The sequence below is a fragment of the Phalacrocorax aristotelis genome, chromosome 12, assembly GCF_949628215.1.
Source record: "Phalacrocorax aristotelis chromosome 12, bGulAri2.1, whole genome shotgun sequence".
Taxonomy (NCBI): Eukaryota; Metazoa; Chordata; class Aves; order Suliformes; family Phalacrocoracidae; genus Phalacrocorax; species Phalacrocorax aristotelis.
This window is the reverse complement of record NC_134287.1, coordinates 19,943,969-19,956,198: the sequence shown is the minus strand read 5'-3', so window position 1 is coordinate 19,956,198 and position 12,230 is coordinate 19,943,969. Positions and strand designations below refer to the sequence as shown.

The following is a 12,230-nucleotide window of genomic DNA, read 5'->3' as shown; positions in this document are numbered from 1 at the left end:
TTGACATAAATGTATTTAACAGAAGAAACATACAGAAAAAGTGCTTTTCTTAACAAAAGGAGTTGCATGCATTGTCTTGTAACAAAAATGTACGATTTAGGTTTGATTATAAACATATTGAGCAGATCTTCAAGTTTGCTTGAAACATTGGGTTTTTATTGACTGCTTAATGATGATGCCAAAGTATGATAAGATACAATATTTAAAAATAGTAATTTGATATCTTCAGCTGTACCACCTACTTGTCTTCTAAGCGTACAGAGGAAGCATTTGAGCCGTACAAAACCATTAACTCAATAGCAGTCTTCTGAAAATATTGTGAAGCCATAGTTTTGCATGGCTGCATTATAAAAACTGGTCTTTATAGGAAAGTCAGAGTGAGAGATAGTCTTTGAGTTTATCCATAATTACATTAATTCCATCAGCTGGAACTATCATAACAGTCCGCGAAGGTTTCATTGGTACATCATCAAAGGACCATCTGCCGCCCAAACAGGTGTCACTTTCCTCTTGCACGGAGTAGCTGAACTTCAGAAAGGCTTTCTAAACAACAGAAATAAATGCATTAGGATTAACATTTTTAATTAGCTTGAAGATAATACATCTTCTAAACAAAGTAAAAATAATGAAGCTATTATGTACATGCTAATTAAGCAGTTATTTTCTTCCCTCTCATAAGGTCCACCAAAAAAAACCTAGAGGAGAATCTACAGTTAAGTGTTTTAAACTATTTGCTTTTCCAAGAATTTATATAATTCATACTAAATTCTAAAATCATTGCTATCATTATAGTTTTGTATCAGGAAAAAAAAAACTAAGAGGGGGAGGGGGAAAAAAATAATATCAATGCCCCCTTTGTATGCTTACTGTGCCCCATTTTGGGTGGTTTTAAGACAGCAGCTCATTCCATATTATCACATTAAGAAATGCCAACCCTAGAAGCTATTGTACCAACTGGCAGGGATCCTTAACCAATAACAGGAATATCAGGCTCTTAACAGACCTTCAACCCTGGAGCAAGAGGAAACCACTAGCTGTGTAATTTTGAGAATTAGCAGATCAGCCAAAACCCAGACAAAAGGAACAGTGAGACAGTGCAGGTAGAATAGAGCCCGCATCAAAGATGAGAGCTTGGTGCAGGGAACGTGTGGAAAGGCTGTAGCAATGAACAGGCTCTGCTCTTTTCATGGCCTACTCTAAAACTGCTCAGAGTCCTAAAACTTAACCTATCGGTAAGAATATGTGGTACAGTTATTCCCCCTTTCACACTGCTCGTAGAAATTGAATATGAAAGGGATAGTCACTAATAAATCCTGAGCAGAATTTCCAAAAGCTCTTGGAAAGTCCCTGGATGGCTGTACCCACTGAAGGACGTCTTTATAAAGGATGCTTCTTCAAATAGGTAGGTGTCCATAATGCATATTATTTCTTTTCGGTGAGATACGCTGCATACAGATAGAACAGTCCTTTCTTATTAGCTTTCCCAGACAAAATGCCTGAGGGATAAGAAAAACTTACCTAACAAACGTTTCCAGTTCTCACACAAGTCAGATTAAGAAGCACAAACTGAACTCCTAAGTAGAAAAACTTATCTAACCTCTTCCCTTTGCAGGGAAAGTTAAGATCCAGTCTCCTTTTAGGACTGCTGTTTATTAACAGTATCTCAAGGTTGTAAATTTAATTTTGGAAGAACCATCAAATTAATGGAGTGGCTTTGCTCAAGAACAAACAATTTGAGCAATGGAGACCCTAAACCTTTAATCACTTCCAAGTCTGGTTATAATGGAGCTTTTCTTCTGCTCCTTCAGTATCATTTTAAGGAACAGAATAAAGCACAAGGAACTGACAAGTGCAAAAAGGCTTCTCTCTGTTTTATATGGCCCTAAGTGTCTGCCTCACTGCATTTAATACTATTTTATGGCAATCTAATTAAGGTTATGTGTGATCAGGGAGGATATCGACTCCAACACTAATTTAACACGTATACATTATTAAGTACAGAGACCCACTTAATCTAATATCCTCCACAATGTTTAAAATGAATTTGTTAAAAACACTAGAAAGACTGTTCGGTTTGAGTCTGTCCACTTGAGTTGAAAATTATTGCAATTTAGATAAAAGCACACAATTAGTCTTTAAAACGCCACTCAAAATAACAAAACAGAGACAAATACAAAATGGGCCTTCCAGAATGTAACACCCGTGGACACATGAGCATCACAGGCTTCTCCCCTTCAGTTTTTCAATAACATGTTTACAGAGAATTCGAGTTCAGTTGGTAAACCTGCTGTGGCAGGAACACAAAAAAATCCCCAACTTGTTGCTGCAGAGAGGCTACAACAGTATTCCCTACAGCTAACAACAAATTCACCGCTTTTCCTTTTCTTCTTCCCAAGAAATAAAATGACAGCCACATCATCGCCTCTAACAGAGAATGCCATGAATGATTACAAACAGGAACCTTAGCCATTAACCATATGATGCATGTGCACATACTTCATCCTGTAGGCTCTGCCAGAAATGAAAAATAAGGGGCTCTTGACAAAGCAGTAATATTGTAGAATAATATTTTTAAAGCTTTGAAAAAAAGCAAAGAACAATGAAAAATTCTTTGCATTTCAAAGTACATTTTTAATTTCATTTCCTGCATTTTCCCCTCTCCTGACTTGGCTTGGGACCAGCAGAACTGTGCAGACAGGTTGCCCTTGGAAATAGAAAGCAGTATTTTCATCTCAGTATTTTAGCACTATTTATTGATATACTTGTCCTGAGTACAATAAGGGCAGAAAAAGGAAATGATAGCTACTTGTTTGGATCTTCAAAAGTTTTTTATTCTGAGCATTTTTTAAAAGTAACAGGTATCCGGAAGGAAATAGCTAAATCAGCTTTCCACCAACACGAACACAACAAGAACACAAACGCAAAAGCTTTGCATCTGTTAAGTTTCTTGGGAAGAGATCTCAGAGAAATGCATTGAACTCCGTTACCAAATCTAAATAACAGCTCAACAGCTGTTTTTTCTGCCACAGGACTAACTACGTTGGGGCAACAAAGAGAGATCTGTGTATTTAACATGATTGCAGATGCCGATCCAGACTCTAACAACAGAGATTCCTCTGTGTTTTTTTTGAATCTTTATTCTCTCAGCGCTTAAAGCAGTGACACGTGATTAAGTTAGAGCACCCCCCGCAAGCCACTACCAGTTGTTTGAGCTGCCACTCTTAACCACAACTTGTGATGTAAAGCATGTTAGCTTGAATCTCACTGACAGATACTCAAGCTGACCTGCACTTCCTGCAGCTCATGCACCCAGTCTTCTCTGTTCAGCTGACACAGCGGTTTAACAAGTGTTTCACGTTTCTTATTATTCAGTTTAAAGAAGATGACCACACTGTTCCCCAAACAAAAAGAACTTCATATTGTTGTAAACTCAGAAGGCCTGGGACATGCTGCTAAATTCAATATCGAGATTTGTTACCATTTGTTTGTCCTACAAATGTGGACGTTCCATTCACAGTATTTCAACAAGTCTGACAATCATTACAATCAATTCTATCTCTTCAGCATTACTGTATGAGTAAAGAGATGAAGCTTGTTAATTCTTTGATGCCAAGACACTGGCCTCAAGACAAAGTAACACCTGATCATTCCCCTAAAATCACTGCTTATTTCAGGTACTATTTGAATTTTTCCATTACCCTCACAGCACTGGAGACCCTAACAGGTAACAACGCTGCCCCAGGCAGTCCACGTCATACCACCTTATAGTCAGGTTAACTGTGACCTGCTACAAGTAACAGAGTAGTAAATTCACGCCAATACAGAGGATTAATTTAATAATTTGGACTTATGGAAGGCACACCTCTCCATGATTCTCTAAATCAAAAAGCTGTTGCGTTCAATACTCAGGAATAGGTTGCTTCCTTAGCTCTTGATGCTACTCTAAAAAAAGCGGGATTTAATTTAAAAGATACGACCAGATCTTTATAAAAGGCCCCCTTGAATTTAAGGTGAAAAGTAAACATTTAAAATTAAAAGAATCACTTATGTTACCTCATAAAAGAATTCTTCCTCTGCATTTGCAAACATTAGTTCCTCCTTTTGCTGATTTCTCCCTTCCCTCCTCTTAGAATTACTCTTTGTGGCTTCTGTAAAGGTCTTGCTGATAAGAAGGTAGTAGTGGCACTTTCCACAAGGTTTGTTTGTTCTCTGTGCCTCGGTCAGCTCTTTCCTAAAGATAAATAAATATTTACACACACAATTTAAACCCTCAACAAGTGTATATGTAAACATCATGTATTAGTATAGAAAGGATATTCACATTGCAGCCTATTCTTTTACAAGTGCCTCAAAAAATACATTTTGCATCCACATTCCGAGTACCAAAACACACCATTTGCACTTTAAACCAATAAAAATATGGATGTCTTTCCACACCTCACAATCTAACCCTTCTTTCCCCAGAAAGTTGATCATGGTAGAGAGTCTGTGAAATTATTCTAAGTGCAACTCTCCTGAAAATATATCACATTATCACTTCCATGAGGAACTACAACTAAAGACACAGAAGATAGCCTTGCCCACCCTTGTGTTAAACGTGTTGTCACTGCAACACTGCAACACCTTTAAGACAAAGAGGCTGAGACCTGAATTTGAGTTGTGACAAGTGCTGTACTAGTGGTAAACCTCAAAGCCAGCCCTTCAAACACCTCATTCCTTCCTTAAAGACCTTCCTGACCAACCCTATCAACATGTTTTCCTTTGTATCAAAGCAGTAATTCCTTAAAGGTCTATTTTATTGTTTAAATGAGCCATGACAGCAGTCAACTTAATCTCACTTCTAACCTTACATCATACTAGAGAAAAGAAGAAAAAAAAAAGAAGAAAAAAAAAAAGAATAAAGTGAAAAAAGATGGAAAAAAGGAGGAGAAAAAAAGAAAAAAGATGGAAAAAGGGGGGGGGAGAAAAAAGAAGGGGGGGAGAAAAAAGAAGGGGGGGAGAAAAAAGAAGGGGGGGAGAAAAAAGAAGGGGGGGAGAAAAAAGAAGGGGGGGAGAAAAAAGAAGGGGGGGAGAAAAAAGAAGGGGGGGAGAAAAAAGAAGGGGGGGAGAAAAAAGAAGGGGGGGAGAAAAAAGAAGGGGGGGAGAAAAAAGAAGGGGGGGAGAAAAAAGAAGGGGGGGAGAAAAAAGAAGGGGGGGAGAAAAAAGAAGGGGGGGAGAAAAAAGAAGGGGGGAGAAAAAAGAAGGGGGGGGAGAAAAAAGAAGGGGGGGGAGAAAAAAGGGGGGGGAGAAAAAAGGGGGGGAGAAAAAAGGGGGGGAGAAAAAAGGGGGGGAGAAAAAAGGGGGGGGGGGGGAGAAAAAAGGGAGACAAGAGAAGAAAAAAGAAAAAAGAGAAAAGAAGAAAAAATCTTCCTTTGGTTACTGGAGTTCCTTATCCAACATGGCACTAAAACAATATAACGTTGTATCTCAGTGGGTTCATTTACTTACTGTCACCCAGGCTACGATACAAATCCATGAATTGGTAGAGGTCAACCAGCACCTAACCTGCTTCACTCGTTTACTTGAAACTAATCAAAACACTGCATATGGCTTTTATGGGCCAGAACTCTTCCAAATCTTCCATTCCAAAGCTAGACGTTAACACTTGAGCAGAAACATCCAAGCTGTTCATTATCAGTGTGCTATAAAAAACTTCTCATTTGTAAATTTGCCTAGATCAATATAAATACAATCTGCAATACAAAGATAAACTACAGTATACACACAGCTATTTCGGCAGCAGAACAGCACGTATTCTTATATTATTTCCTCTGTCTTAAAGTATAGAGTTTGAAAAGCCTAAAGATACAAAAAACTATTTAAAAACTAAAGACCTTGCCTGAGATTAAAATAATTTTTTCTGCTCACGTTTTACATATATCTGTAGTGTCACCCGTCTCATCATAGCTCTATATACATGAGATTTCTGAGAAAACATGAAGAAAAATTCACCATCATCTCAAAAAAAACCCAAACAAACTTACTGAAGCTGCTGGTGCATGGGCAGAGCAATCTGCGGTGGTACATTAATGAATCTTTCACTTAGCAGAAGACCCACAGGCTTAGTACTGTCATTCAGGAGCTTATCCAGTTGTTCAACTACCTGCTGTTCACAGTTCTTCTCACACCGACTTAGAAGCAGCTCTTTGATTTGTTCAGCACACTGTGTACCCTAGAATCAAAAGGTATATTTTCTTTACATTATGGAACAATTATTTACGCAAGAAAACCTTGAATGTGAACTTCAAGGGAATATTCTACAGGCCTACTGGAAATTTCCTTATGTGGTCTCTAAAGCACTGTACAATTTCTCCGAAATTATTTACCAACCCTGAAGCTGGGGGCAAACAAAGGTTCTCAACTGATAGGAACACAGCTAGGAGCTGCAACACCAGTACACTCAACAGGAAAGCTCAAAAGCTGTGAAAGATGAGAGTGAAGAAATACAAGAGACCAACGGCTCAGCTACCCTGGAACTACCTATTAGACCTCATTTTAACTCGCTATTCCGCTCTTTGCTTTATGTTTGATGTTCAGCAAGTTACGTAGCAATAAATCCAAAAGAAAGCTAAGTGATGTGCAACTTTTAAGACCATAGTCGTCCACGGTGGAATTCAAGATCCTGATCTGGCCATCTAGGCTTGTTATACAAGGCAGAAAAACAGTACGATGTCCCATTTGTTACTGTCTAGATGTTAATGAGGAATACCAACCTTCCTTTCCGTTAAGTTTAAGCAGCTTATAAAACCAAAGACTTCATCATCATCGTCGTCATCATCACTACTGTCTTCTTGGACTTCTGCTTGCTATTCAATGAAAGGAAAAGCAACAACTCATACTGACATTCTATTTCCACTCTCTGCAACAAGAAACGTTTTTCTTTCCAGAAGATGCTCGGCAGATGACAGCCACCTAGGTAATCTGTACAAACACACAACCTACAAATTCTGATTACGGTTATGAAAGTGCCACATCATTGAATCTCTGTGTACTTAGAGCCAGCTCGACAGAGAGCCAGGACATGCATCTTCTACAGCAGGATCTTTTGAAAGGCACTAAAATTTGATAGCTCACATATAATAAGCAGCATCTCGGTACAAGGGATGGCAATATCTTAAGCAAAACCAATTTTCTTCAGTTTCTAATGTATGGAAATAAACCTGCAAAGTCTTCAAAACCATAAAGCAATACAGCTTTGATAGAGAATGAAACAAAAAGCTCAACAAAAGTCCGCAATGAAAAACTTGGGGGAAGAACTGGAACTGGGGGTCATGCAGTTGTAATGTAAAGATCATATTCAACTGGAGTGGAAAAACTGCTGGCACAGGACAAAAAGGGAATGTATAGGAATGATACCATGCAATGTGGTTCAACAGCACAACTGCCATGGGGGGAGCGTGTCTGGGTTTGAAAGCAGCATGGCCATGACATCTTGAGCACTATACAGTATGGAACAGCTTCCTTAGCCAGGAGTAACTCAGGGGTCTCTGCAGCGTGCTCCGCTGCCATAGCAGAAGTTGTTCAGGACTCATTCCAGGACCCTCTCTTATACCCAAAGAACTCTGCACAAAAGGAAACTGCATGTGGGATATTTTTGGTCTATATGTCTGAATATCCTGGAAATGAAGGGAAATCACAAAGTCCTACTTCTTATGGAGATGGTAACAAACTTTGCCACAACATTTATAGCGTTTTTACTCTACTACACCAAAATTAAGAGAGCAAAGTGCAGTGTGTTCCATATGTAAAAAGGAACCAACCAAAATAATCAATCAAATTCCTTGTTTGGTTGAAAGTAGGCATGGAAAATTTCAGCTCCCGTAAAAGAATTATTCTCAAAGCAAAAAAGAAAGCAAGCATACAAATTACAAAGACAGGAGCCCCTTCTGAAAGTCTGTCATTTCAACATAAAAAATATTGTACTTCATTTACAAATGTAAATTCTGTCTTACCTTGATAATACTTCCGATATGATTCTGTTGTATTAATATATCAGTTAATTCAGCAATGTTAACAGGAGCTTTTAGAAACAACTGGAAAACAAGAGACAAGTAGTAAGAGGTTTTAGGCCAGATGATGTATCATAGGCCACTTAGTAGCAAATACAGTCGGTAACTTCTCTAAGTTGTTGTGCAACACACTGTTCTATTTCTAATTTCTATTTAGAGAGTTTGTTTCTTTAACTTCCTTTAATATAATACTGTAAAGACCTAAAGAATCAGCTTTTTGAAGCTCTTGCTCCTCGACCCTCTACAAGCTGGCACTTGCACACCTGGCATCCTTCTGAGTTTGGTATGGTCTGAACACTTGCTGAGCACAAGCTTTACAACAGAAACAGCCAAAAGATGACTGGAAGCTGCCACATTCAATAGACACATTCCTCATTTGTCTCGTTTTTAAAGGCTGTTATTGACAAAAAACCCCTCCAAGAATCTGTTTAACATTGAATGAGGTTTTCTGGGCAGCAGCTAACACACTGAAGAGGGAAGGATTATATACACTGTGGAGGAACAGCCCTACAGTTTGTTGGCAAAGTTCCTGAAACCGTGGTTTAGGAGAGACACTCACTGTGGCTGTAATTATTTAATCTTCATGAGCTGAAGCACAGTAAAACTATGAATCAATAGAGATAATGTGAGCCAATGACTTTGCATCACTCTTTAGATATTATTTAGTAACGGACATATCAACCACACTGACAAAAAGTTAAAGTACCTGTTGTAGTAGTTTCTTTATCCCATTATAGTCACTGTCTGATATGGAATGTGCTTCAAATTCAATATTCACCTCCTATGAAGCAGCAAGATAGAGAATATCAAACATACTTGGCAAGAAGCTACATCAAAACAAAGATGAACTATAAGAAACTTGAACACAAGTAATAGTCAACATCAGAAATGGAACTTATTTCCATATTTCAGTAATCTCAGCAATTGTTAGTTATAATTTCTTCTGTAATCTTCAGAGAGCATCTGTGAAAGTAACATCTTAAAACTAACTTACAAATTGTGTTGTGAACAAACTTTTAATGCTTTGCTCCTGCAATCTGGCTCACACAATTATGTTTACTGTAGCCACATAGACTCTTACTGCAGAGAGGCTTGATCCAGGCAGTTAAACTCTTAAAACTGCAGGATTGGAGTGTAATGCCTTGGCTAAAGATGAAGATTGCTGCAGAGATTTAAATAATTGCATCCAAAACCATACTTCTGCTATTTCCTCAAATCCTAATGGCATCATTAACCCCACTCTGGAAGTCTGCTCAGTAGGCACATGATGAGACCCAGTCACAGCAAAAACCAAATGTGAACTTCTGCTTCTCCTTCCATAACAAATGCTTCGTGCCTACCAACCAGTTTTACTGGTATTCTACATTAACAGTACTGCCTGCCAAGGTTGCCTTGCCTTCCTGTTCCTCAGTGAACCACTGCTCAAGATCATCCAAATTTACTTTGCCTTTTAATTGTCAATTTGGATTCCACTTTCTGAACAACCTAAACAATGGAGCCTTGCTCTTGTCACCAGTTAAGACTTACAACTCTCTCCAATCCCATATCGAGGTTGTGGTCTTTACTGTCCACTGGGAGGACAGCGTTAAAGGCCTGTTTACAGTGGCATCCAGCTATATGACCACTTCGGGGAGTGATCAAAATCAGGAGACATGCTTAGGTATTCTGCTATGGTCTAGTAAAGCAAGGAAGCTCTACAGAGGTAACTGAGAGCTCTCTATTTACTTGAGAAGCTACCTATATAAGAAAACAGACTGTGGCTTTGGTGTATACAGCATTCACACCTGGCATCCAAGACCTTTGTGACTGCTTTAAAATTCAAAAACGTCACTGACTGATTAAGCCAGTAAATTCTGAGCAAAACACAGTTTACGGCAGTTCTGAATGTTGTGCAAATCACAGCCATAAAATTGATATCAATCACAGGAGCGCTAGATGTTCTAACACTGCTTTTGCTTCACGGCTTTTCCGCTACCCAAAATAGAAGCCTGGTATGACAGAGTTTACAAACCCACTACCTTTCACCTATTAAAAAAAAGGCAAATAAAGACTCATCATATATTTTGGTATGTCCTGTCTTGTTACTGTGCACTTATTCTCTTCCTCTTGCACTGCATCCAAAGCAAAGCAAGAGCCCGCAGAGCAAGCTGTTACACGCAACAACACTCTGCTACGTACAATACAGCAGCAAGCAAAGATCTGTCTCAGCAACCAGGCCCCATTTGGTGATCAGACTGTTGTGCTCAGCTTGACAGAACTAACACATGCTCCTTCGTAAGAAGAAAACATCTGCATAAAGGAAGAGATTGTCCTTTTTCCACCTGAAGTGGAAAGAGGTAGTATGGCAAAAATAAAATGCTGGGAATTACAGAGAAACAAATACCCTGTAAGTTCATGACTGTAGGAATTTCTAAGTTTGTACAGTTATAAATGTTCAGTACATTTCTTTAACATTAGCAATGCACACCTTGATGTCCTACACAACTACTGAGGGAAACTCAATATATCCTTTTATCAAGGCTTCCAAACTGAAAGAGATGTGATAGTGATATATCACCCTCAAAAGCTGACTACTAAACTAAAATAAGCATTATAGAGCAAATTTTATCCAGTGCACAACTGCAGGTACAGCACAGTAGTGCACAGCAGTGCAGGACACTCAGAAACCATCCTCAAAACCCCTGTCACTGAAGCCTCAAGAGACTTCATCCACAAACACCACAATAAAAACCACTGTTCTACCCACATTATGTAGAAAAGCGGAGCACTTATATATATAAAAAAAGGTACTATTGCCATTAGATTTAATTTCATAATATCTAGGCACTAGTACAACATCTTATATCCATTTACAAACACTAAACTGTACACAAAATACTACCAGCGCTTTTCAAGAACTTTGTAAACCTATGTGAGGTCAAACTAAGTCAGCACCCGTTTACCCTGTGTGTCACATTAAACGTGCTTTTCCATCACGTCAGCATGACGGATGACACAAACCTAAGCTTTTTACTGCGACATAGTTTTAAGAAAAAGTACTTTTCTTTTAATTTTCTAACAAGGTAACTGAGGCCTCATGTAACAAAAAGAAAGGAAGACAAGTTAAAGTGAAATTCTAGTGAAAACAATGAAATTAGAAAAATATTTATTTTGAAATATACCAAGTTAACACCCATGGACAGTTCTGGGTTATTTTACTCTTTTAAGCCCTGTTAAAATCATAGAATCATTAAGGTTGGAAAAGACCTCTAAGATCATCTAGTCCAACTGTAAAATGACATATTGCCTTATCATTTTAAGATTTTAGTGCAACATCAGCACCTGTCTATTCCTTTCCTAGAAAGAGGGACACCCTCCCCAGTGCTGCGTTTCACAACTAAATGCATTTTCACGTAAGTCCAGCTGCAGAGATACACACAGAGAGAGCTCAGAAAAGGTATTCTAGTTTGATCTCCGCGAGGTCTGATGTTTTTTTCCTCTCCCCCCTCCCCTTTCTTATAAAAAAAGGAAATTAAAGCAAATCTTCTGTGCTGAGAGCATTATTTCCAAGCGGCTGCCGCCAGCCCCACACAAGAACGGCCGTGGGCAGTCTGTAAAACTGGCTGCGGCCTCGGCGATTCCGACATTTAAAAAAGAACACAAAAAAATTACGACTCTCAGCAACAATTAACTGAGCAGGCTTTACCTCACCGATCCCCGGCACACACTTCCCATGTCACCTACGCTTTTACCACGGGAACCGGCGCCAGGCCCCTGGCAAGGGGCTGCCCGGGGGGCAGCCCCCTCCCCAGCAGCCCCCGGCTCGGGGAACCCGGCTGCTGCCGCCTGCCGTTCCACAGGTTGCGTTAGGGACGGGGAATCGGGCCAGGACGGGGAGGCGCCGGGGGCGGCCGTGAGGGGAGGGCGAGCGGGCGCAGGCCCCGCGCAAGGCCGTGAAGGGCCCCGCTCCCCTCGCTCACCTCATCGATCCGCTCCTCCTCCGATTCCGACTCCGGCTCCGACCCCGAGTCCGACTCTGACCCCGACCCCGGCTCCGAGCCGCTCTCCCCGGCGGGGAGCTGGGCCGGGGCCCGGCGCTTGGCCGGCGTGGCCATGCCGTCCCGGCGCGCAGGCGCTCGGCAGCCGGAAGGCCGGGGCGGCGAGCCGGGCGGCGGGCAGGCGCGGTGCCCGCTCGGGGCGGTA

The 12,230-nt window shown here is 40.3% G+C and overlaps 1 protein-coding gene across 1 annotated transcript; it reads right to left on the bottom strand.

Annotated features, from left to right (window-relative positions):
* Nucleotides 1-134: 134 nt before the first annotated feature.
* On the bottom strand, nucleotides 135-12,199 carry BCCIP (BRCA2 and CDKN1A interacting protein). Its single transcript, XM_075107675.1, has 7 exons — nucleotides 12,008-12,199; nucleotides 8,755-8,829; nucleotides 7,992-8,072; nucleotides 6,753-6,845; nucleotides 6,024-6,211; nucleotides 4,054-4,231; nucleotides 135-543 (listed from the first exon to the last, which is right to left on the bottom strand). The coding sequence occupies exons 1-7, from the start codon at nucleotides 12,140-12,142 to the stop codon at nucleotides 373-375; spliced, it is 921 nt and encodes a 306-aa protein (XP_074963776.1). The 5' UTR covers nucleotides 12,143-12,199; the 3' UTR covers nucleotides 135-372.
* Nucleotides 12,200-12,230: the final 31 nt, after the last annotated feature.